General features: G+C 50.4%; 1 protein-coding gene across 4 annotated transcripts; it reads right to left on the bottom strand.

The window, feature by feature from the left end:
• Window positions 1-25140, bottom strand: Csf2rb (colony stimulating factor 2 receptor subunit beta). Of its 4 annotated transcripts, none has more exons than XM_039078342.2 (15): window positions 24651-25140; window positions 24461-24547; window positions 14927-15163; window positions 13748-13871; window positions 11068-11255; window positions 9385-9542; window positions 9138-9306; window positions 8497-8632; window positions 8225-8382; window positions 5780-5919; window positions 4820-4979; window positions 3906-3996; window positions 3646-3703; window positions 2976-3079; window positions 1-2471 (listed from the first exon to the last, which is right to left on the bottom strand). In XM_039078342.2, exons 3-15 carry the CDS (start codon window positions 15012-15014, stop codon window positions 1355-1357), a joined length of 2691 nt encoding a protein of 896 aa, XP_038934270.1. In that variant the 5' UTR covers window positions 15015-15163; window positions 24461-24547; window positions 24651-25140; the 3' UTR covers window positions 1-1354.
• Between the last annotated feature and the right edge of the window lie 389 nt (window positions 25141-25529).

The raw sequence follows: 25529 nt of genomic DNA, 5'->3' as shown, positions 1-25529 counted from the left end.
CTTGTTCTTGTTATGTTTTATTGTATGTAAACGTTTTATTACAATGTTCCCTCATAATGCAAGACATTTTGGACTTCACATTTTTAAGCCAGAGGCCACTCCTGTCTGTTTCTTTAGAGTGGTCACTTTAGAAAGCATTGATAGGCGGTTGTTGAACGTTGCCACGGAAACACATTCAAGATGTTGGTGGTCTTCTTTGCTGCCTGCTTTGGGTTAAAATCAACATGAAGCACACAAACAGAAGCATACGTACATTTGCAGCAAAGGCCGCTGCAAATACAACCCCAAAGAGAGGTGGGGCTCAGCGATCCATCTCACAGCAATGCAGGGAGCCTTTGTGCCTCCTGCACAAAATTAGCACATTCAGGGGAGACGTGTGCCTCACAAAGGGCCATGTGGAAAGAGTTATTCACTCTCATCCAAAAATGAAGACAGTCTGAGGGACAAAATTGTTCATGGACTCTGCTCCCAACGCTCCCCCCATTCCCCAAACAAGCCAATGCTCAAGACACCTACCAAAGCCATGGGCAAACTTGACCATGAGCAAACAATATGAATGAGAACAGAATGACGTAATGCCGTTGTGCCTGGGTCGTCAAGAGGGTAGTGATTTCCAAGGACCACAGTCCCACAGCAGGCCCTCATCTGAGGTCAGTGGGAGCACAGGTATCCAGGCATCCTGGAGGGATTTCTAGACTAAGTCTCTGGGTGTGCTGACCAGGATTCACAACTTGGCTTGTCTGCAGTTGACACCATGAGCTCTTTTACCTACCCCTTTGCTTCTTGTCCCTCCAGCCTGGTCATAGCTGTATCCAGCTTTGTCCACATCAGTGACTTCTGTATATAATGAGGGTCCCCAGTGCCCTCTACAAGGTTTCCAGGGCTCCCCAGGAGTTTCAGACAACCATAGAGGACCATGTCTTTTCTTGTTCATGAGCCTGGCCAGTTTTACCGTCTGACCCCACCAGGGGCTCACACCTTTTACTCTGAGCCGGAACTGTGCTGTGTAATTGGTGCCTGAGGTGGACAAGCCGACCTTAGCAGTTCTTAAAACCAAAACAGACCACACAGGGCTCATCCCCAGAGGCCTCATCCCCACTCCAACAAGTCAAAGGGAAAGGGAGGAAGATCCCATAGAAGGCAGGAAACTGCAGAGAGAGATGGGGGAAGGGGACATGGAGGGAGGGGAAAGGGAGGGACAGGGAAGGAGGGAGAGCACATGTGGGGTACTGCTGAGTGTCAGGACTGAGAGCAAGGAAGAGCGTGCATCTCAGTGAGGGTTCTGTGGTGATGCTCCGGCTGAGGTCCACAGGCTGAGGCGCAGGGCTGCTGGTGAGATTGGGAGGGGGGAGACTCAGCACACCTTCCCAGGCTGGCTATTGTCCCAAGGGGGCAGTGACAGGTAGTCCTGATGCTTTAGGGACTTGAAAAACTGAATGGCTGGCACCTGGGGTATGGGTTGGTAGGGAAGCTTTTTGACAGACAAGTCCTTGTCTAGGTCCTCAGTCTCGAGACACAGGCCCGGAGAGGGTGGCTTACTGGGTGGTGAGAGGGGGCTGGGTCCCAGGCCAGGGAGGAAGCAGTAGTCCCCAACCTGCTGAAGAACAAGGAGGCCTTCAGGGTGTGTGGGGGCTGCGCCTACTTCCTCCCTGGGCTCTCCTGGGCTCACTGCGGGGCTGCTTGGCCCAGGAGGAGCAGGATTGCCTGGAAGAGACTTGGCAGGCTGGCTCATGCTTGGAGGCAGCTCCACGTAATCTTCAAACACTGCTGGTGCAAGAGCTGGACTTTCAGAAGGGACCCTGGGCAGCTTGAGACAGAGACTGGGGCTTTGGGCTGAGGAGACCTCTAGAGAGGGACCCAGAGAGGTAGACAAGGGCTCTGTGGGCAGAGTGAGCACCAGATCTGCAGGTGTGACATACTCAGAGGCCACCTTACTGTCTTTGGGGCCTCCAGAGCTTATGGGGAGAGTCACTGGGTTGTCCCTTGGCTCCTGTTCCTCCTCCTTCAGCTCAACTGGAGGGCTCTCCCTTGATTCCATGGAAGGGCTCTCTGTGGTCTCCAGGCTGGACCCACACTGCACATCCACATCCCGGCCCTGCCCCATCACCTGGGACAGTGGGACCAGTTGCACTTGCCCTCCAGGGGGCAGACACATGTACTCCAAGGAGCCTGGCAGTGCTGGCTTCAGGCTTCCACCCCCCTGGGGGGAAACCAGCTGGCCTGGGAGATCGGGCAGGGAGTGGGATTGGGGAGGCCCCAGGTACGGGCCATTGAAGTCAAAGCTGGGTAATTGCTTCCTGGGTCTGCCAGAAAGAGTTGGTGGGTCTACTTGAACATTGGAAGACTGCTCCATGGGTTCAGATGAGGCAGCTGGGGTTGTATCAGGGCCAGATGATGGATCTCGAATAATGTTGGGGTCCTCTATGGTGAGAGGTGACACTTCGTTGTCCTCCAGATGTGTATATGACACCCTGTGAGGGACAATATAGGCAGACATGCAGGACCTAGATATTTAACGATTACCCAGAGCAGGTGAGGCTCTCTGGTGGAAGGCCTGACCCCTTCCAGGGCTCACAGTAAGCACTATTGATGACATGGTGTATGTCCAGTGTCCCAAAGGATCACGTGCCCAGGGCACACCACCAACCTAACTTTTGCTCTCTCCTGCCTGGGTACCAAACAGGCTACTGACTCCCCGGCAGGTGAGCACAGCAGGCTGAAGTCCTATCGTATGCATGTTCAGCCACCCAGGAGGCCACTGCAATGCTGGCCTTACATAGGTAACTTGGCAAGATGAGCTTCCTTGCTTCAGGAAGCTGCCCTGGTCCCTCGTCTGTTTCACCTTAGCCTGGGAATCAGACAAAAATCTTCCTCATGTCTACATCATCTCCTATCATCTCACAGGCTACCCTGACGTGCACCATGGAGAGGTTTCCTTGCACAGGCTCCCCAAGGGTCACAGCCCAAACACTCACCCCTGTAGCTCAGAGAAAAGGTTGCTCTGTGGCCCCTGGGGAGTGGGGTTCTTACTGGAGAAGGTCACCGTGCTGCCAGGAGGCCAGAGTCCTTTACCTCCATCCTAGAAAGAGAAGGGCATTTGTGTCTGAGTGTGGCATTTCAGGAAGCAGGGGACAGCGGGGGACAGTATGTGCGCATGGTATCTTTCATTAGCTCCATACGTGGGAAGGACGTCCCTATGGTGGGACTCAGCTCAGGCCTCTGACTCCAAGAAATGGAGAGGCATCCAAGGTGCTGTGATTTCCCTTAGCTCTAAAGCTCCTGAGGGGAGGTCATGCGGCTCCCCACGGCCTCTTCTCTCATGGCACTGGTATCTATCCATGGCCATTGCTTTGTGAGACACAGACAGCCGTGTCCTTCTGTCCTTCACATTCCTGTCTCAGCAAATGACCTTCTGGAGACACCCTGGCTGCAGCTGCTCTCCCACCAGCTCAGAGGCTGTGATGTTCTGAATTTCATCCGTGGCTCTAGACAGAACTCAGGGCAATTTGTGAGACTCCTTCTCCTTAGGGTACCCAAGCAGTACCAAAGACCCACCTCCTGCTAGCCTAGCCTTCCTGCTCTCCCACCCTTCCCCACTGTGACAGTAACGGGACAGGGAGCCAGCAGCAGGGCTTGCCTTCCTACCTGGAAAAGGAGGCTCTTGCTGGGGTTGGGGATTTTCTCCTTCCATTTTCTGTACAACCTGGAAGACAAGAGAAGGGTGGGGGCCCGTGTATGCGAGGCCCCAGAGACCTCTTGGTCAGCCACTTCTGTGCCCATGTATGGAGGGAAAACTGAAACCAGGGAGTAAATAGTAGGGTGGGGGTTGTAGTGTGCCGGCTATGTCATCCCTGTGACCCCGGGAGCCTGGTTTCCACTTTCCTCTGCCCACAGACTGTACTTACTTGCACCCATAGATGCAGCCAAAGCGGAGGGCCAGGAGGAAGGTGAGGATGAGGAAGACCAGGATGAGGACTATCCACAATGTGGGCATCACTTGTTCAATAAGGAGAAACAACGTTAGATGGGAGGCACAAGATGCAGGCTACGGGAGGAGGCCCTCTCTGAGAAAGGCCAGATATAAACCCTGGTCTGTACCCCATGCTCAATATGGGGAAATTCTGCCCTAAGTAGCAGGGGGTGGGGGATGACTGATCTTGGCAACCGGGGGGGGCACGTCTTGAAATAAGGAGCATGGGGCATAACTCTGATCCAGGGAGGGTCAGAGGCAATGGGAGGGTTTGCCGCAGAAGGTCCCTCTGTCAGCACACTAGCCTTCTTGACCTGGGCCCTGTAAGTTCCTTCCCCATCTCCTGAGTTCATGGCTTCAGCCCTCCTTCTGCCAGACTGGCTGTCACTCTGAGATTCCCCCTTGGGACAGGGCTGACTGTGTGGAATGCTTCATGACCATCCCCCACCCTGTGTCCTCCTTTAACCTTGCACAGCGTGTGTCCTGGGGAAGCTTTGGATGCTGGTGTCAAGGGAAGGGAAACTGTCAGGACCAATGGATCCCACCAACCTTCCAACCCGAGGCACTCATCTGTGCACACTAAAATAGCTTTGTAAGCCGTGGTAACAAGAGACCCCCGATTGACCAATCATGGCTGCCACAAAGGCTAAGAAAGCCATGTGCCCTATAAAGAGAGGCCGAGGCCCCAGCTGAAAGGAGAAACAATGGTGAGACAGTTCCTCTTTCCCCAAGCCCCCGCTTACAGTGTGTGTAGTGTACCAAGCGCCACTCCCCAGGGATGCACATAGGGTAGAGTGGCTCTCGAGCCTCCCTTGCCCTGCACAGCGGGGCTGTGGCCAAGGGACATACCCCAGTCAGTCGTCCAGGTGCACTCATTGCTCCACTCGCTCCAGAGCCCTTTGTATTCAGGGATGGTCTTGACCCTCACCCTGGCGCAGTATGAGGTGCCAGGCTCCAGCTGTGGCAGGTCCATGCTGTGGGCATGATTTAGGTTCTCTGTCTTGCTGTCCTGCAGTGGCAGATGGGCTGAAGCTGAACCACTAGCCAGGTTCCGGAGCCCGGCTGCTTCCTTGCAGCGAGATCCATTGAATCTCTAGGCCAGTCCAGGACGCCAGTCCGAGTGGCCGGTCCAGAGCCTGCTGTAACCAACCACTGTGGTAGCACTGGCAGCTACACCCATGCCCAAGCCCAGTCTTTCTCCACCTCCCAGTTTGTCTGGTTGTTGCCTTGGCCTAAATTCTGTCTTATGCAGGAACATCATGCTAGTTTGCAGGATCCTAGGCCGTGAGTTGGGGGTCAGGACTGACTTTTTTCTGACTCTCTGCTGGCCCACTCTCAGGCCTCAGTTTCCCCACTTCCTGTCTGAAGTTAGAGTCCTGGCTAACTGGTCCTCCTTTCGGCTCTGTGGAGCCCCAGGGTCTGCATCTAGGTGGCAGGCCTTTGCATGTATGGGAAGTGTGCTAGGCAGAACTTGCCCTTAGCTTGGCCCTCAGTAGCTGTACCATTTGGTCAGATCTGGTTCTAGGGAGGAAATAAACCCAGGCCTTGGCATTCTTTGAAACCTTCATTCTATACCTCTGCTGCTCCACTCTGCCAGTCTGGCCCTCAGATCGAGGACAGCACTGGCCCTGTGACCGTGTCATGTCACCTCTCTGAGCCTGAATCTTTCATCAAGAAATCAGACGGTCACCTGTTGACCATGTGGGTCCTGAGACACAGAGGTCAGGCTCCTCGCAACTAGGGCTCCCTCGAATGTCCTCTCTTCCCTCTCCTCCCTGCCCATAACATCCCCTGGGTCCTGGACCTCACCTCCCAGCTGTCCAGTTTCTTCTTGTACTGGACCTGGAATGCATGCTGGATGAATGGATAGGACATTTTCTGAGTCTCCCAATGCAGGCTGTAGCTGTCTCTGTTCTTGGTCAGGTTGAGGGTTGGAGGATTCATCTGGACTGGAGGGAGGATAATTTCAGGGAATGTTATCATGTCCTCCCTACAGCAGAGTGTTCCCCATTATCCAATCTGGTCAAAGGTACTTTCCACTCTGGACCAATATCCTCAACTCCAGCCACTTTGGCTCCTTTGAACTCTGTGGTTGTTTGAATGAGAATGGTTCCGTAGGTTCATAGGTTTGAATCCTTGGTCTGGTCCCCAGTTGGAACTGTTTGGGAAGGATTAAGAGGTGTGGCCTTATTGGTGGAGGAGTGTCACTGGTGCATGGGTGTGGGGCTTTTAGGTGTACTTTGCCTTTGACTTGTGGTTTAAGATGTGAGCATGTTGGCTCACGCCTTTAGTCCTAGCACATGGGAGACAGGCAGGTGGATCTACATGGGCCAGCCTGGTCTACAAGGTGAGCACCAGGACAGCCAGAGCTACGGAGAGAAACTCTGTCTTGAAAATCCAACAACCAACTAACCAACCACCAAGCAAGCAAGCGACCAACAAAAGACATGAGCTCTCAGACCCCTCTCTAGCTTCCTGCCCCTGATCCCCGTTACCACTACTCTGCCCCATGAACTCTTCCCCTCTGGAACCATAATCCCAAAGTAAACTCGCTTCTAAAAGTTGCCTTGGTCATGATGTCTTGTCATAGCAATAAAAAAGTAACCAAGGCAAATGCCCATTATTATCACATCACAGTGTTAGCTCACACTGGTCCCTGGGAGACGGGGAGCCCCTGAGGTAAGCCTGGGTGGCCCAAAGCTTGCTAGTGCTTCCCTGCTAGTGTTTAAATACAGAAAGAAAAAAAAAGAAAGAAAAAAGCAGCCATGGTTTTCATGATCTTCATCCAACAACTGCTCCAGCCCTGGGCAACACATATACTTTGTGGGAACTCCCTCACTCCATCTTCCCCTTCCCCTGTGAGGTCCTTTCATTTCCCCATTTTACACATGGGAAAACAGAGTCTGGAGAAGGTAAAACCTGGGCAGTGGAGAGCTTGTGTCTCCATTGTCCTGTGGTAGCCACACCCCTCTGCTGCTTCAGTGACTCTGAAGTCAGCATGGGCTGGCAAATCCTTACCATTCTAAAAGTCTCCCCTACACAGCGGCGGTATCAGGCCTGCAGACAAGCCTGAATCACCATCTCACCATCACACTGTGGCCAAACAGAAAGCTGGAGACTTTTGGGGACAGCGCTGCCCACTTGGAGAACTTATGACAGCTGGGACATGGGCACACATTCAGGCTTTCTCAGGTAGCCTTGATGCGCATTCTGAGAGACGTGGGCAATTTAAAGTAAGGCTCTTAGTGCCTTTTATCTCCATCAAAACCAAAGATTCGTAGCTTGTGACTTCATAGGGCATACGTGCATGACTCTAATACACAGAGGGGTCCCTTGCATCAGAGGACTCCCTTTTCCTGGAGCAAGGGCCCCAGGAAGAAAAATGCTGGGCACGAACTCAGGTGATAAAAGACTGGCTGCCAAAGAAGACATGGGTGGGATGGAAAGACTTCCTTGTCACGTGACAGGAAGGTGGGACATAGATCTGTAAGGAAGCTATCTGTGTCACCCACTCCCTTCAGGCATGAAAGTAAAAGAGAGAGCTGACTGTGAACATGAGTTGAGGGAGAAGCCTGGAAATCTCAGAGGGAAAGGACAGTTATCAGAGGATGGTGGTCCAGGGGAGGGGCAGGTGTGCAGCTGGGAGAAAGCACCGGGGGAAGGAGAGCAGGTTCCAAGTGAGACTCTTGAGGCCGGACAATTCTGCAGCGGGGCATGAGTTACAAGCTGGCTGTGGCTTCCCTGTCTCCTTGAAGACGGTAGAAACACATTAAAATGACCTTTCTCTCCACCCCTCTCTTTCCATCTCTGTTCTCTGGCTCTCCCTCTCTCTGTTGCATACGCCTTCATGTGGGTATGGTGGCCTGCGCACAGGCATGCAGAGAAGAGTGTCTTCTGTCCTTTCTCTGTGCCCTTCAGACAGGATCTCTCACTGAATCCAGATCGAGGTGAGTATCCAGAAAACCCCAACCATTCTCCTGTCTCTTATCAGGTGCATCTGAGCATGCTTGATTTTTTTTTTATGTGGGTGCTGGGATTCGAACTCAGGCCCTCATGCCCATCCATCAATTGCTCTCACCCATCGAGACATACTCCTAATCCAAGATTTGTCATTTTATCACTTTATCAGAGTGATAAATCTGCACATCTTTGAAAGTGGGAAACGTGAAGAAATCAAAGAGGTCCCGTGTTTATTGGGGTGACACCATGGACCCTAGAGTACTGGGAACTCATGCAGAGGCAGGGCAAACTCACTGTGGTTAAAGCTCTCGATGAACTTCCCTTGTTCCAGCCGCTTAACAGAGACGGTGTACTGGCTGTGTGCAGCGGGGTCGGACACATTTAGGCTGCAGTGGTACCGGGTGTAGCGGCTGGCCTGCAGCTCCTTCACCACTGGAGAGCATTTCTTCTCCCTGGGAAGTACAGTTGAGCTGAGAGCAGGGTTGGGGGAATCAGATCCAGCTAACACTGCAAAGAGGAACAGTCGTGGGGATAAGAAGCACACAAGATGGACAGGGGACACTCACCCAGCTTTGGGACTGGAGCTATAGAAGAGCCCAAAGGAAACAGAGTCAGTCACCTTGGTCCACACCTCCCAGGAGCAGTTGAGGGACTGGATCCCATCAAAGAAGCACTGAAGGTTCTGTGGCCGGGCCTTGTCCCCTGTGTGAATACATCCTCCCTTAGTGGTCTACCCTTTCTCGTTGGTTGGGACACTGAGTTGCTCACAGAGAAGAGGTCCTTATGGGCAACAGAACCTGGCTGTGGACATCAGCCCAACTCTGCTCTGAGCCTGCCCGCTGTGTGACCCCAGCTTGGGAAGAACCAGGTAGGTACCTCTGCCCCACTGGAAGAGGTGAACCAGTTCTAAAGGTTGAGTGTTAAAATGAACTCAGGGACATAGGTGACCCACAGTCCAGCACTTGTAAACACACAGGTCTACGCTGCTGCCATTGCAGTCATGACTGACTAGCAGTCATTAACAAACATATATGTTGTCATAGAGCCAAGAGTGTGTGAGACACAGTGGCCCAGATAGAGTACCGGGGACACAGGTCTGGTGGGAGGCACTGATGACCTGGTAGGGCAGATCTTGGAGCCTCACTGAGGTCTAGACTGTCTCCACTTGTGGGATCCTAATAGGGACACTTCCTACCAGCTCCATTACCTGTCGGAGAGTCCCAGTGTACCTCTGGGCTCCATCTGCTAGGTCTTCCGGACAAGCTCGAACCTGGGGCTAGCTGAGTGCGCACGCGGGCCACATAGATACTGTTGGGTAGGAAGAGCTTTGGCTCAAGAGTGACCCAGAGGTTGCTAGTGTGGAGGCTGGAGGCATCCTGTGAAGATAGGGGGGCTGAAGGCAGAGCCTGAAAGGCCATCCTATGAGGGTGGGCACAGATGTCTCAAGGTCTTACCTCCCAGGAGTCCTGAAGCCGCTTATAAGCCACCTCAAACTGTATGTCCTTTTGTGAAAGCAGAGAGACCTGGGCATCCCCATGGGGCACACTCCACTTCAGCAGGAAATGGTCCCCAGAGGGGCTGATGCTGATGTCCTTGGGAGGTGGTGGCTGCACTACAGGGAGGTAAACAGAATGTTTATAGGGGTTGCACACTGAGGGGGCTGAGGGCAGCCTGGCTGTCTGGGTACCACTTTGGATGACCCCCATGTAGCTTCAGGCTCCAATCCCACAAACTACAGATTTGACAGCAGTTCTGCCTTACAAGGCTGGACATTCAACTCAGTTTGGCCTCTTCCTGCCCTGCTGTGCACTGATGCTTTCTGCCCAGCAGAGGGTGCTGTGAACCAGTGGGTTCCCTCTCTTGTGCCTGCCACTGACTGTACTCACTCAGCATAAGGGTAGTCCCTGCTGATGACTTTCTTGGATTCCTGTCCTCAGACAGAGTCTTTTGTCCTTCTTGTCCAGTGCCTGCTCATTGTAACCCCTATGTCTGTCTTGTCACACAAGGCTAAGATTATCTTTTCCCTGTCCCCCTTCCCTAGTTCAAGGCTAGAGATGCAGCTGTCTGTGTCTCATGTTTTCCCCGCCATTGTCCAGCCTTTTGAACTTGATGCTTCCCGGAATACAATGAACATGACAGGTATATCCAGCAAGCCCCACTCTCTCCAGATCTCCCCCTGCAAGATCCCCTTTGCACATGTGGTTTCCTGCCTAAGAATTGCTTCTGGTTCTGTGATCCTCCCAAAGTAAGGACATGGATACAAAACTCCTTGATTTCTACTGGGAAGCCCTTCCTGATTGCCAGAGTCCTTTGCCTTCTGACCCCTCCCTGCATGTGGCAGCTGGCTCTGCTCCTAAATCTTCATTCTGTACCCCTGAGCCCCCAGGAGAAGGGACCCTTTCAGACACCAGCAGCAATCACGTGATGAAAGCACTCAACCTAGCATTGTTGGTGGGCAAAGAGGACTGTCCCCCCAAGAGTCTGACATCTGCTGGGGCTTAGACCAACAATACAAACCACAGTTTCTCCGATAGTCTGAAGTGCTGGTGACATGTGGGCTATAGTCACACCAATTAAACCTCACAGATGATCCTTGACACCACGTAAGATCGTGCTGTAGCACCGGGCCTCGTGAACCGGCTGCACTCTCTGGGGTTCAGAGAGGGTGGTGAGGAGCCTGGCTCTGGGTTGGAAGCATGGAAAGTGCCTGACTATGTGACCTATCATGGCCATCCCTGCTCCACGGTAGTATTCAGGGGACCTCTGTGGTTCTTGGAGCCTCAGCAATAGGGCAAGGTGTGCAGTCATGGACCAAAACAGCAGAGAAACACCTGGAAAGTCCTATAGGAGTCACAGGCATGGATCCTCCAGGAGGGAAGTCCTACAGGAGTCACAGGCATGGCTCCTCCAGGAGGGAAGTCCTACAGGAGTCACAGGCATGGCTCCTCCAGGAGGGAAGCGTGGTTGCTTGGTAGGTGGCAGAAGCGGCTTGGACAGGAGCAGCCCTGGGCAGAGGCCTCACATCACATCTGTTCCAACCCCAGGACAGGGTCCCCAAATCTAGCCTCACTCTAGCCCATCTCCAGTACCCTGCCCACTCCTGCACACACTGCTTGGGCAGCACCCCAGTTCCTCACCATGCTGGGCCAGCGGAACCACGAGATGGATACTCAGATCACGATCCGGCTGGAGTGAGTAGTAGTCTTCTTTTGAGACGGAAAACTGTGTATAGGGGAGGACACATCTTCTAGGCACACAGCGGTGGGATGACGGGCACTCTGACCACATGAGGTCCTCACTGAGCTCACAGGACATTGGCTGTTTCCTGTCGGTGAACATTCATTAGTTTCTACTGTGTGCCTGCTTTTATCCAAAGTGTCAGCGTCTGTCAAGGAACAACACACACACACACACACACACACAGAGAGAGAGAGAGAGAGAGAGAGAGAGAGAGAGAGAGAGAGAGAGAGAGAGAAACACACAGATACATAGATACAAAGAGATTGAGACTCATGCATACAGAGACACACACACAGAGTATATACATGCAAACAGAGAGACACACAGAGCAGAGACACACACAAAAACAGAGACACACATGCTTGCACACATAGACACACATGCACATACAAAACCACATACATACACATATATACACACAAATACACAAAGACATATACTTACACACACAACACAGATATGCAAACACACTTGCAAAGACACACAGAAATAGGCAAACACACATGCACACAGAGACACACACATACGTAGACATACACATGTACAGAGACATACATATTCACACATATACACACATACACACACATATACACAAATACACAAAGACATACACTTACACATACAACACAGATATCAGACACACAACACACACACACACACACACACACACACACACACACATGTACTTGGCCATGCAATGGGCATCCTGATGGGAACAGGCACACGCTCAATCTCTAAGTGATATATTGTCATTAGAAAATGTTGACTACAACAAGCAGGCAAGGATGAGGAGCCTAGATGTGTCTGTGAGGAGTAAGGACGGACTCACTTCATGCATGGTTTAACCAAACTCTCCAAGGACTTGTGGGGAAAACAGGCAGACTTCAGGAAGGGCAAAGTGCCTGGGGCTGCCACCAGGCCTGTGGCTGGATGCATAGACTGGCATGTGTGTACAGTCTAACGTCTATCTAGCTAATCAGCTTGCTTGAGCCCCATCACAAGAGATCTGATTGCAATCCTGGTGGAGCCTAAAAAGCCCCTAACTTCAGAGACTTCTAGTGGACTTTAAAAATCACTAATTTGGGCAGCCATGCTGCTGTAATGTGTTGTTCTTGGTCTTCACAGTGAGTTTCACTGTACACGGCAACTCTGACCTGTAAATAGGTCAAGATCATTCTCTCGGTGAACTTTATCTGCTCTCTTCCCCCTTTCTCTATCTTTACCTGCAAGGCTACTATTCCTGAGAAAAGAAACTGAAGGGAAAAGCTCACTAAGCTTACAGATTAGTAATTTCCCTCTAGGGCTGCAGCACCCAGGACAGCCAGCGACCTTCATATGATTGTAGCTCTGTGTTCGAAACCCAGATCCCTCTGAAACATAATCACTTGGTAACTACCTCAAAGCCCTGAAAGCAACCTCTCCGCAAGTCCCTGTTGAATTCCCACGCTCGTGACGTCAGCACAGAATGCTCTTTGGCAACTCCCTCCCTGGCATCTTTAGTTTGTCTTGCTTGTCAGTCTGTCCTTTCCCTGGCCCTAAAGACTTGTCCCTGAGCAAAATAGTCATGGGTCTGGTTGCAAGGAATGTAGGTTGCATTGTGTTTGTAAGTAGCAAACATGCAGGGACTGAGACTGAGGAAGTAAGGGACCTGTTTTGGTGCAGGATTTGAAGTTGGGATGACGGAATAGTGAGATGTCACCATCCTGGTGATAGTGAGGAGATTGGATGGTGGCGTCCAAATTGGTCAGACTTGCATGTTATTGGGAGATGAACTGAGTAGTGTTAACTAAGGAGCAGGGAAGGAGGTAGAAAACATTTAAAACCAGGATTCCCAGTCATTTTGTCAAGCTGTCATCCCTTCCTGGTTACTAAAATGAGATGTGGAGACAGGAGAGGCAGGACGGTCCCCAGAGCAAGAGTAGAGTTTGGCTTATAGCATTTGGAGTCGGAGAAATGGATCACTTAAATAAAAAGGAGAGGCACTTGTTTGGCAGGCAGGGAAGTCTGTGCTGGAACCGGTATCCTCATCTGAGAATTTCTGCCTACCAGCTCTCCAAAGACTGCGTAGAGATAGGAAGCCAGGGCTACAGTTACAGGTCTTGCTCTCTCCAGTGGACATGAGAGGAGAGGGAAGCCAATAGACCAGAAAGAGTTGTCAGAGACACCAGGAGACCACAGCAAGGGGACCACAAGTCAAGGTGAGCTACAGGAGGTCATCCTGGGTGGGTTGGTCGAAGATAGTTCAGGCCTGGCCATTCAGCTACGGGTATTTCTCAGTGACAAGTCCAGTTTGAGATCCCTTGGAGATAACCAAGTCGTGAGGGAGCGCATTCAGGCAAGAAATACTGGGGGACAGGAGCACTATGAGACCAGCAGCTCCCCGGGGGGGAGGGGCTGGTGAGCAGGGGAGGAGAGAGACAGGGCGCTCAGGGCAGGAGAGGCCCGGGAGCTGCAGCAGCTGTAGGTGTGGGGATGTTGGTGTAGCACACATGCAGGGTAACAGGTTGGTGGCAGCAACCATTGACCACACAGTGGGGAGAAGAGGCCAGCAGCACCAATGTGCTCAGTGGCACTCACTTGTCTAGCCAGTGATAGAGGGTCAGGTTAACGAGCCCCTGGGCGTCCTCCGTGTCGGCCCAGCTGCAGATGATGCGCTCGATATAGTCGTTGTAGCACTGCAGAGTCTTCAGAGGGACAGTTTCTGTGGAGGAGAAGCAGAGAATCAGGAGAGGCACCAGCTCCCCTTCAGGAGCTCAGGTGTCCCCTGTCCCTGTCACTCCTGTCCCACAACTCATTTTTTTTTTTTGGAGACAGGGTCTTTCTATGTAACTCAGGCTGCCTGAAACTTGGTGACAAACTCACAGAGATCCTCCTGCCTCTGTTTCTTGAGTGCTGGGATTAAGGGCATGTGCCACAAACCCTGGTCTCCAGCTTCCTGTTGAGGCCTAAGTGGCCAGGTAGAGGGCCCTGAGCCTGATGCAGCTGTGTTGGAGACCCTGCTGAGGACTCTTCCTTTCTGTCAGGAGCATGAGATTCCAGTGGCTTCTCTGCCATGAAGCCACTATGTTGCACATACCCTTATGTGTAGGGCATTGCTTAAGCCTGCCCCTGTTCCCTGAGGTGTCACTCAGTAGGACAGACACAGCAGTGCCTGAGAAGTAGCTGGCGTATCCCTTTCCAGGGTCCTGACCTGTCAAGTCTTGGCCTTTCTTTCTAGAGTTTGGTAAAGAGATAGTGGCTCCTACATTGTCATGGAGGAAGCTCATGGGGCACTGGGGACAGCCTTCTGGCTTCAGGAGCCTCCAGAGTATCCCACAGGGCCTCTGAGGAGAGAAGAGGAGAGGAGAGGGCTAGAGATTTTGTGAGGAAAGGTCTGTAGGCCAAAGCTCCCAAGAGCAAGAGCAAGGATTAGGGGACCTGGAAATCCTTAGAGGAATAGCAGGTCTGGGGGATGGGCAGAGAAGATACTGGTTCATTTGGGGAACGGGGCTTTAGGGGATGCATTGAGTAATATGGGTAGAGAGGGACACCATTGAGCTGGATGTTCCAGGCAAGGATGATCGTGAAGAACAGGGAAGAGGGGGGCCAGGGGAACCCTAAAGGAGAAACAGAATATAGGAGAGACAGGAAAATCCAGAACTGGACACAATGGCTGCAGTTGCAGGGGATTCTGGGAGCTTCTGGGCTTATAGTGGGTACAGCTCCTACCAAACTCAACACTAACAAGGGAGACAAAGGCAGGGTCTTTGGACTTACCTTCTGCCTTTGTCACCCCGTGTCTCCAGCAGAGAGCCACCAGGGCCATGTAGCACAGCCCCCAGATAAATGCCATGTGCTGGTCCATTTTGGCACTTTAGGTGGCTGCACAGGAAGCTATGGGCAGGGTGGTGTCCTCATTGTCCTGGGGTTCTGTGTCAAAGCTTGGCTGGGGGTTGGGCCGCACTCATGTTACAGGTCTTGTGATTCTTCACTGCTAGTCTGCATCCTCTGGTGCTGCAAAGAGATGTGTAAGCTTGAGAGCTACCCTGGACACTGCTGATGCCATGTGGCCACTACCCAGAGAAGAGGTCCTGATGCGTGGTGCCCTGGGACTGTTCCCTTCACTTAAGTCTCATTGGGCTACAGCATAAGCATAGAAGAGATGGGACTGATGACCTCTGAGGCAGTGGGTGTCTCCTCAGACCACAGTGCGGTGCGCAGAGATGAGACTGAAGCCGCTCCTAACTTGTACCAGACCCCACAGAAGAGCAGAGACCCACATCTTTGATGGATGTGGCGGTGGCGGTGGGGCACGCCTAGGTGCGATCGCTCTCTTGTTTCTGCCTCTGTGCACACCCACCCAACCTTCTTCTTGAGCATGGGCAGAGCCTGGTGCTCTCCCCACCTCTGCTTAGTTTACCATCAGGTCTCCCGCAGGTCCCTCTGCTTCCCAGTTCCCCTTTCTCTGAAGCCTGGGGATTTCCTTGCTTTCACTGAGTTAGTTCACTTGGGAAGTACCAGAGGAGCAGAGCCAGTGCTGTGACCCCTTCTCCCTACAGGCATTTGAAACATCACCATCTGCTCAACTATCACCCCTCTATCAATTCATCCATCTACCTATATATCTATACATAATTCATCTAGGTATGTACACATCTGCTTATCCATTCTTGTATCTATCCATGTGCCTGTATTATCTATCGATGTCATATCAGCTACCTGTCCATGTATGTATGTATGTATGTATGTATGTATGCATGTACGTATACATGCATGTTTGTATGTATGTATGTATACCTGCATGTACGTATGTATCTGTCTATGTATCTATCTACCATCTATCTGTCTATCTATCACTTATCTATAATCTATCATCTATCCACTATCTATCTACCTATCTGCCTGTCTGTCATCTATCTATGTATCTATATATCTATCTATGTATCTATATATCATTTATTAATCTATCATCTATCACCTATCTATAACCTATCTATCATCTATCTACCACCTATCATCTATTTATCTATTATCATCTATCTATCTATCTATCTATCTATCTATCTATCTATCTATCTTTACCTATCTCTTATCTATCAGTCATTTACCTATCTAGTCATTGGACCCTTTGACCGGAACAAGTGTTATTTTACCTCAATAATGCTCAGTGTGAATGAAAGAGGAACCAGTAAGCAGCGTAAAATGATGGAATATTCCCTTTGAAAAAGCTGAGATGATTGAATAACAACGCACGCAAATCCCAACCCCCTGTCTCACACCACCCCCCATATGTGAGGTTAATTTAAAAGTTACATGCTAAATCGCACAAAACCTTTGCCCTTGAGCTGTCTACGCTTCAAAGTCACCAGAGGATTCTGTGACATAGAGAGATGAAAGGGTTTTGCAGCCAGCTGCCTACCTTTCATAAAGCCAACAGACACCGAGCAAGGGGAAATGAAAGGGTTGTACCAGTGACCAGTGTCTTCATCTTGGAGGATTTCTGTCACAAAACACCACCATGGTTCATAAAAACCACAGACATTTTTTTCTTTGAATTTCTGGAAAGTGGCAAGGCCAAAGTCAAGTCACATGCAGATTTGAGGTTAGATGAGGCCTCTTCTGCCCAGGTTTCTCACTGCTGTTGCCGTTGTGGGAGCTTCCTAGGATGTCTAATGTAAGGACTAATACTTGTCTCCAGTACCCTCCCTCTGGGGATGTAGGTACAAAATAAGAGTTTTGGGGTATGTGAATATTCAGTCCCTAACTGAAATCATGGAGAACAAGTTATCATCTACTGTAAAAGATAACGGAGCCGAGCCATCAAAAATCTCGAGCAGAGGGGGCTGGGGATTTAGCTCAGTGGTAGAGCGCTTACCTAGGAAGCGCAAGGCCCTGGGTTCGGTCCCCAGCTCCGAAAAAAAAAAAAATCTCGAGCAGAGTCTTTAAATACACACAGAGAATCGATGCTAGCAGCTGACTGAGGTTTAATGCTCAGTCAGGAAGTGTGCAGAGGGCTTTGCGGAAATCAGTGCACCTTGGTCAAGACAGCTGTTAGAATCTTTGCAGACAGGAAACGGTATAGGGATGTGGAGTGATGGGCCCACCGTGCCATAGTTGCGTGAGGCAGGTGGGACTGAGCCCAGGTGGGTTGGCTGAGGAGCCGCCCTCTCTAACCCTGCTTCCCTGAGAGGTTGTGTTTCCTGATCATTGGCGGCAGACGTGTCTTATGTCTGCCCCAACTCAGACTGCTCTGACATGCTTTTATTGACCAGACAGAGCCCAGGGACAGGAAAAGTTGGATCTCTGAGCCTGCAAGCCCTTGGTTACTGCAGAGCTGAGAGCTATTTAAACATAGGCTGCTGCTGTAAAAACAAACAAACAAACAAACAAACAAAAAGCCAAGAAGTCTTAAGGTAGGAGACCCAGGATTTTAGAAAATCGGTGTGATGATGGGCGGGGTCACAGAATGGACACCACAGACAAGCGCCCAACTGAGGTGGGTGTGCAAAGATGGGGACAGGGACAAGGACAAGGGCAAGACAGGGGACACTCTCCAGAACACTGTGGAAACACTGGAAAGGGGACCAAGCAGAGGGCAGAGGAACAGAGCTACTCGTCACCAGCAGTGCCAGCTGCCTCGAGGTCCCTTGCCTTTTAAGGCTCATTTTACAGGAATTAAAGGTAATAATACTTCTTACTCTCTCCTACCCCTAGGCATGGTCACATGACTAAATGCTGTCGAAGGAGCCGTGAAGGGAAGCCCTGAGTGTATCTTTTCCAAAGACTACTTAAAAGGCATAGACTCACATGGGAAGAAGTCTGTTAGTCTTTACTTTTCCTTTCCTTCCTATATCTCAGAAATGATGGTTGGAACTCCAGTAGTCATTTCAGATCATAAGGAAAGGAACATGTGATTGGAAGAGAATCCAGCTTCCTCCTGTCCTTCTGAGGTAACCAACCCAGCCTAAGGTCGGCTTTTGTGTGTCTCTTTCCGTGCAGGGGGAAAACGGAACACCTGTGGCGTTAAGCACTGTCCACGAGAGTTTCTGTATTCGATTACAATACAGCTGAAAATGCCCTCTGGATTTAAAGAAGATGGCTCTCCGATAATCAAGAAACAAGAGGGAAAAACTCAATTCAAGGAGGTGCTTCTGAGTAAGGGGCAGAGACCAAGGTTAAACTCCCACCCAGCATAGCGTTCACTTGTGTGCTAATGTGAGCATTCAGTCTTTCAAGAACAGAAGGGTAATCCGAGAGCCTCCAGAAGGAAATACACAGCAGGCTACCTCCAATAGGACAAAGGTCACCTTGGCAGATAATTTCTGAGACAAGATCCTAGTTTCTAAACACACAGTAAGGAGGCCGGGAGATGGTTTAGCAGGTAGAAGTCTTTGACAAGTCTGAATATGTGAGTTCAAGTCCCGGATTCCACAGTGGAGAGAATTAAGCCCAGAAAATTATCCTCTGACCGCCACCCATGCTGTGGGACACCTGTGTCTTGTCCCACATAAACAATAACACACAGAATAAATTTAAAAGACCAAGCCTTCTTTGCCATTCAAAGGTCAGCCAAAGAGTTTGGTTACATGAAGACGGAGAAGAAATATTCAGATATTTCCTGAAAAGAAGTTATTCTAGCATGCTTTCAGGAAAGACAGATTTGAAGCAAGACAGAATGCCATATGGGGACAGAGGAAGACGCGTGCCTTGCAGTCAAGTAGGGAAGATTTGCCTTTTGCATGAAGCAAAAGTAAGTAAGCACACAGCAGAGGCAAGAGGCAGGCAACAGCTCAGATGACTAAGACGGGAGGTGGTTATGAGGTGGGGAAGTGGGCGGAGGTAGGGGGGGTAAGAGGAGAACTGAAAACTGGCTGAGGACCTGCCCAGCCTTATGAGGACACAAAAATGCTAATTAAACCCAAGTACTGGTACAGAATATAAGTAGGAGGGGGCATTGACCATAAGGATTGAGTCAGGGCCGTGGCGTGCATTCAATTCCAGTTGCTAGTGAGGGTGAGGCTGGATTATTTCAGACTAGGAATTTGGGGCTAGCCTGGGCAACACAGTGAGCCCCTGTCTGAAAACATTTTGTTAGGCTTACTAGTCTTTGAAGATGAAGGGTGAGTATAGAGACAGGAGGAACTCGGAGAAAAGGGGCAGGGTGGGGGTGGCAGAGAGGGAGAAGAGTAGGAAACCAGAAATGTTTCTACACCCAAATTCCTGGAGCATATGAAGAAATATGCCCAAGGAGAGGGCAAACAACCATTTCACAAGCCATTCAGACCCAGATTTATTAAAGAAGTGTGCATTGGCGGCCTCGAACGGAGCACTTGGCAAGGGAAGTGCTCAAACGTCCACTCAGTGCATGGACAGCAAGAGGCTCAGGGTTAATTTACTTGACAGGGCCATGGAAATGTTTAAGGTACAAACCCTTCCGATGACCTGAGTTTGTCCCCCTGATACTCAGGCCAGTGTCAGAGCCGGAGGGGACTAGGACTGCCCCTCCAGGCCAATGCTAGCACGGGAGAAAGTCCCCCCTCTGTCTCCAGGGGTCAGCGTGCTGAGACTAATCCTGAGGCTCAGGGAGATGGTGGTAAAGGATAGAGAAGGGGTTTTCATGCCCTGAACGAGCCGATTCTGAATCCCAAGAGGTAGAATAGAAGAGGGACGAGCATTTGCTAATAAATAACTGTGATCAGAGCAAAATACGAAACAATAATTTATATAACCGAGTGCGTCAGAACTTGGAAAGTTGGATGGCTGTCTCCAGCCACTGAGGCATAGCGGGACTGCACGCTCCTGACTGGTAGCTTCTAGTCAACGATGGGACCGTGCATCCAAGTTAACTTGTTTCTTTATATCCAAATTCAAGAAAGGTTAAAGATCTGAAACCCAAAACTAACACATTAAGAGCATTAAAACTACATCTTTAATTTTAGGGGTTGAGTAAAACGTTGAAACCAGAAACCACAAAGCAAAACAAAACGCAAACCAACAGACAAGGGTTGGCGAGGTGGCTTAGTGTGCAACACGCTTGTCAGCAAACACGTGGTCCAAGGCCCAGGAGCCACATGAAAAGGGCCAAGTATGGTGGCATACGCTTTTGATCCCAGCATTGGGGAGGCAGAGAGAAAGGCAGATGCCAGCGGCTTCCTGGCCGACCAGCCTAGTCTACTTACTGATTTCCAGGCCAGCGAGAAACTCTGTCTCAAAAAGAAGGTATTCTGCACCTAAGGGAGGACACATGCGCATGCACACATATGTAGCCATGATCGTGTACACAGAGCAAACAAAACAGTGGTGGATGATAGAAATACTTTATATCACACAGGACGTCTTACACTTGACAGAGAAAAATGGAACCCGGGGATATATACATAACTAAATCTGAGTGCATGGACGAACAACCTTGCAGACAAAGATAATGAAGCCACATGAAGGGAAGCTTCATCCTGTACACTAAGACTTCTAGGGGGCTGTCGCCTTCTGGTGCTTTTTCAGCGGGACTGGACAATTCCAACTAATATTTCACTCTGGGATTTGACTCCAGTCAGAGATACTGAAGGACTGGTGACCGCAGGTGCTCTGGTGTGCAGGGGAAGTAAAATGGGCTCACGGAGAACATGTGGCCAAACCAGGACAGAAACAGAGTGGAGAGAGAGCCTTGGGAAAGGCATGGTGGGAACGTTCCAGTAGGTGCGTGAACAAAGGGAGGAGGGTTTGTGGAGTCAGTAAAAATGGCAGGTGCTCGGGCTCTGGAGAAAGACAGCCTGTCTGGAGTGAGTCGCATCCTCTCTTGGATCTCAGAAGGCCGGGAAAGAAAATGTGGTGCTGAGAGGAAAGATTTCCTCAGCTGGATGAGAGCAAGTGAAAGGAGGAGAGAGATCAATGATGAGCCAGGGGGCTCTGCCAGAGCAATGGCCCCACACATCGGTGAGCGGTGAGTGCCGACGTGTCTAACGGAAGGACTGTTGGAGTGGGTGAGTTGCTGGTTAAGTGGCAAGCCAGAGGTGTCCTCAGGACGCCCGTATGGTATTGGTTACTTTGGACAGTTGGGGTTGGTTTCTTTGTCTGAAGGGTCTGATGCTCGAACATTGCTCCTGTATCTAAATTCTGGGGACATTTCCCAGTAGGCACCCTTTAGAACGGACTTAGGTGGCTTGCCGGAGGGCTGCTCTGGGTCTTTGTTCTTTTCGTGGTGCGCAAACACAACACGCTGTAAGCAGTATTTGTCTATAAATGTTCCTTAACTTCAAGCAGTGGGTGATAAGCCCAGGTTTCTGAGCTCCTCCCATTCTGAGTGACCTCAAAAATACGTCCAGATAAGGTAGAATTTCCTCAATCCAGAACCTTTCTAATTCAGCAGAGGATGCTGTGTTCCTTGCCCAGATTGGATTGGATAAGTTAAAAGCCGCCACTTCTGAACATATACCTAGTCACAGAAGTGCGTTTGCAGTATCCACCATTCTGGATTACTCTAACTGCTAATAAATCAGGTGTCTGTGTCTTTGTGTGCCTTTCTTTGGTGTGAGACACTAATGAACTTGTGCCCTTTCCTACAGTACTGGGTTATGTATAACTCCACACAATAAAAGCAAAACTGTTCAGTGGGGTTGCGGGGGAGAGTTGCCAGGAGCGAGCACAAAGGTTTATTCACTGCGAAACTACAAAGAAACCAGATAGAGACTTAATTAAGTTAGAATCTGAATATGCAAGAATGTTCTGGCAGGGCCTCTGAGGAGGGAAAACCCTACAGTCAGTCCTAGAAGCTTGCATGGTGAGACTATAAGCCAATCCCAGGTGTGGACAGAAATGCAGGCATGTGTGCTCGCGCACACACACACGCACACACAGACACACACACATGCACACACACACACGCACACATACACACACGCATGCACACATACATGTGCACACACGCACACGTACACACATGCACACACAGAGATGCACACACGCACACGTACACACACAGATGCACACACGCACACTTACACACATGCGCACATGTGAGCACACATTAATGCATACCAGCATATACCTGCCTACACCCAGGCACTCACCCTCTATAATGTTCTCGTATGATGGGAGTAGCTCAAGGCCTGGTAGTGAAGGAACTGACCAGATCAAATTTGCTTTGAGAGTTTCAGTGAGAGCAGTCGCTGTGAACAGAGGCAACTTCTTACAGAAAAACAAAAACAAAAACAAAAACAAAAATAAAAAACTGGTGCCATAGGAATGGATGGATCCTTTTATAATTTGGAATGTGGCCCCAGACTGACAGAGGGGAGCTATGGGAGAGGAAGGATGCCCAAGTGTAAGGGGTCTCGGGTCACCTGCTTTGCATGGTGTGATGTGATCTAGGAATGTTTAAATCAAAGGAGCTGTTTTTCCAGGCTACTTGCATTGTGGTCAGTGTTGCTAAAGAAACTCAGGATTTGAGGAATTGCTAAAGAAAATTTCAGGATGAAGTTCGTAGAGGTCATGTAGAGGTCATGCAGGGTCATGTAGAGGTCATGCAGAAAGCAGATGAGGAGAGTCCTTAGACACATGAAACTGAGCAATGCCATCATGAGCCCTGGTCAAGAGGGTCTAGAACAATGGCTCCCCACCTTCCTAACGCTGTGACCCCTTAAAACAGTTCCTCATGTTGTGGTGACCCACAGCCATAAAATTATTTCATTGCTACTTCAGTATTTTGATACGGTTATGAGTCATAATGTAAACACCTGATACATAAGACATCTGATATGTGACCTCAATGGGGTCCCGACCCACATGTTGAGAACCACTAGACTAGGGGAAAAGCAAGGGAGACCAGCATCCTTCCTGAAGTGTGGCCAGACCACCAGTAAGTAGTAAATAGAGACTGAGAACAAGTATCGCTGGACCCAGCAGGTGAAGGGACAGTCCAAGCCCCATGGAACTTGTGACTTACTAAAATTTCCAGTATAGACAGACAGAGTCTAGAAGACCCCGGGGACTCACCAGGGGAGGAGGGAGATCTAGGATTAGATGTGGAGACAGCAGCAGCAAGTGAGGGGGACAACCTCATTGATGCCCCTCAGGTTCCAGTACCGGACATTAGATTCCAGCTAAAGTTCTGTTAGAGCCAGCGGGTGGTAGGGTCTGACGTGGCATTTCAGCCCATGCAGACAGAGAAGGAGTCTTCGTTTAAAGCTTAAGAAAGAAGTAGGACGAGGGGGAGATGAGCGCTACAGAGGAACAGGCGAAGGTCGCTTTTCTTTTCATTGCCAAATTAGGTTCAAAGGCCCTAGGTGCTGAGTTTGAGCAGAGGCAGGGGCCTGAATCTCAAGTAAATTATTTGCTTAAAGTGCCAAGGAGATTTCTGTCAAACAATGGCTAAAATGTGACCTGTGGAATACAGCATGTGGGGCATATGAACAGGTGTGTTTATAAGCTATGAGACATGGCAGTGGTCATGCTCTCTGTCAGAAGAGGGGCTGACTGTGTCCCTGTCTGGGAGGAACAGGTCTCTAGCTATGTGATGAGACCCCTATCTGCTGGCACACTAGATACAGAGCAGACAAAACTCAAACCCAAATCATCCGTGGTGGTTCGGAGCACAGTATGGTGAGTGTGTGCGTGTGCATGTGTGTGTGTGTGTGTGTGTGTGTGTGTGTGTGTGTGTGTAAGAGAGAGACAGAGGCAGAGACAGACAGAGGCAGAGACAGACAGAGACAGAGACAGAGAGAGTGACAGGGAGAGAGTTGGGTAATCTGGGTCCTTCCCAAGTGGGCTTGCCAAATTATACCCAGTACCAAGGGAGGTTCTACATCTGTGGCTCTGTTCCCAATGCTTCTTCATCCTTACAGGTAAATTTTCTCTACCTTCCCTCTTTCTCTTCCCTTCCTCCATTTCTAGTTGAGGACAGAGGGAGCTATGTTTCCCACTCACCCTGTCCCACAGATGTGTGACCTGAAGCTCAGGACAGGGACAGAAGTAACATATGGGTGGCAAAGTTAGAAGAAACACAGTGCTTATTAGCCCCTGCTAAAGCTGTCGAGGGAGTCCCCTTGTCACCAGACTTCCAGTGACAAAGCCCCAGAGCAGACTCCAACCCTAACCCTCCCAGAGCCCCAACTTTGTATCCAGTTCGAATACTCCTGGGTGCCCCTCCCCTACAAATCGCCTTGGAGCCTAAGACCTAGTCCTTCTGGAGCGGCCAGGTCTGAGGAAGATACCACCCCAGCTCTGTCTTACTCTGTCCTGTTCCATCCTGGAGGCCGCCACACCTCCTTACTTTGAGCTCATCCTTCGCTCGGCATCAGGAAACAGGACACTTACCTCTGTACTTGCGGGAATGGACGGCCTCTGTCGGGAGCCTCCAAGTAGCAGTGAGCTGTTGGTCCTTCCTATTTATTTGTGCCCCATCTGGAGGAAACAGAGAGCAGAATGAGGAAGTCGCCAGTGCCCTTTCGCAAGCAGCTTCGACTGCTTCTCAGAACTGCGGACACAAGCCTCTGATAATACTCACGACATTTATTTCTGCCAGAGAAGCTCGCACCCCACTGTCTCCTGGCCAGCTCTCACGTGCCCTTCAGGTCTCAGCCAGGAACGGCCTGGCCTCCTCCACATCCTCCTCCCTGACTTCTCTGGGGGAGGCAGACACAAGGAGCAATGACTGTGTCCCTGCATGTGTGTGCCCAGAGCCAGACAGAGCTGGGTGGTCCTAGAAAGCACCACTTGTCAGCATGTGGCCTTTAGGCAAATCAGCTACAGGTGGCCTCTGCAAGCCTTGGGACCCCTTGTGGTATTTTTCTAAAAACACCTACAAACCAGAAGGGTTTTGGAGGCTACGCCAGGATATGGAAAACCTAAGTTGACAAATTAGTAGGCAGTGGGAGCATTCTAGATCCCTGGGGGCAGCTTTGGCTTTAGTCCTGCCTTAGAGTCCCTGTGAACTTCCCCCACCTTGCTCTTCAGAGCGAGGGAGTTTTGCCTCCATTCCCCTCCCCTGGTGCCCAGCCATGGCCCAGAGGAGCATCGCATGATTGGGTGTAGAGTGAGAGAGTGAGTGAATGAATGAATGAATGAACAAACAAATGGATAACTCTGAGGCTGGTGGGGTTAAGATGAGGACGTGAGTTACTCCCTCAGGGAAAAATTTAAAGGGGCACGGAAACCCGGTCGTAAAAATGAGTGGTATTTTAATTCGATATGGTAAATACTTTCAAATAAGTGTAAAAACACAAGGGATGAAATCTCAGGGTTTCTTTTTTAAAAGGTAGCAACGACGATACACTGGTCATTTCTTGTCTCCCAGTACAGAGCTACAGAGACAGTAGGAGAGGGGCCCCTGGGCAGGGGGACAGCAGTCAGTTCAGGATGAACCATGTCAGCTCAAAACCATCCA

This window comes from Rattus norvegicus, chromosome 7 (genome assembly GCF_036323735.1).
Source record: "Rattus norvegicus strain BN/NHsdMcwi chromosome 7, GRCr8, whole genome shotgun sequence".
NCBI lineage: Eukaryota > Metazoa > Chordata > Mammalia > Rodentia > Muridae > Rattus > Rattus norvegicus.
Note: the sequence above shows the minus strand (reverse complement) of the source record. Positions and strands in the feature narration are given on the sequence as shown.

Excerpts from the sequence above, each read along its gene's own strand:
- Csf2rb (XM_039078342.2), bottom strand. The coding sequence starts at position 15,014 with ATGGACCAGCACATGGCATTTATCTGGGGGCTGTGCTACATGGCCCTG. Across the intron at positions 3,080-3,645 it reads GCAAGAGCCTCCTTTTCCAG|GATGGAGGTAAAGGACTCTG; the intron begins GTAGGAAGGCAA and ends TTCTCTTTCTAG. Across the intron at positions 2,472-2,975 it reads CTTTTCTCTGAGCTACAGGG|GGTGTCATATACACATCTGG; the intron begins GTGAGTGTTTGG and ends TGTCCCTCACAG.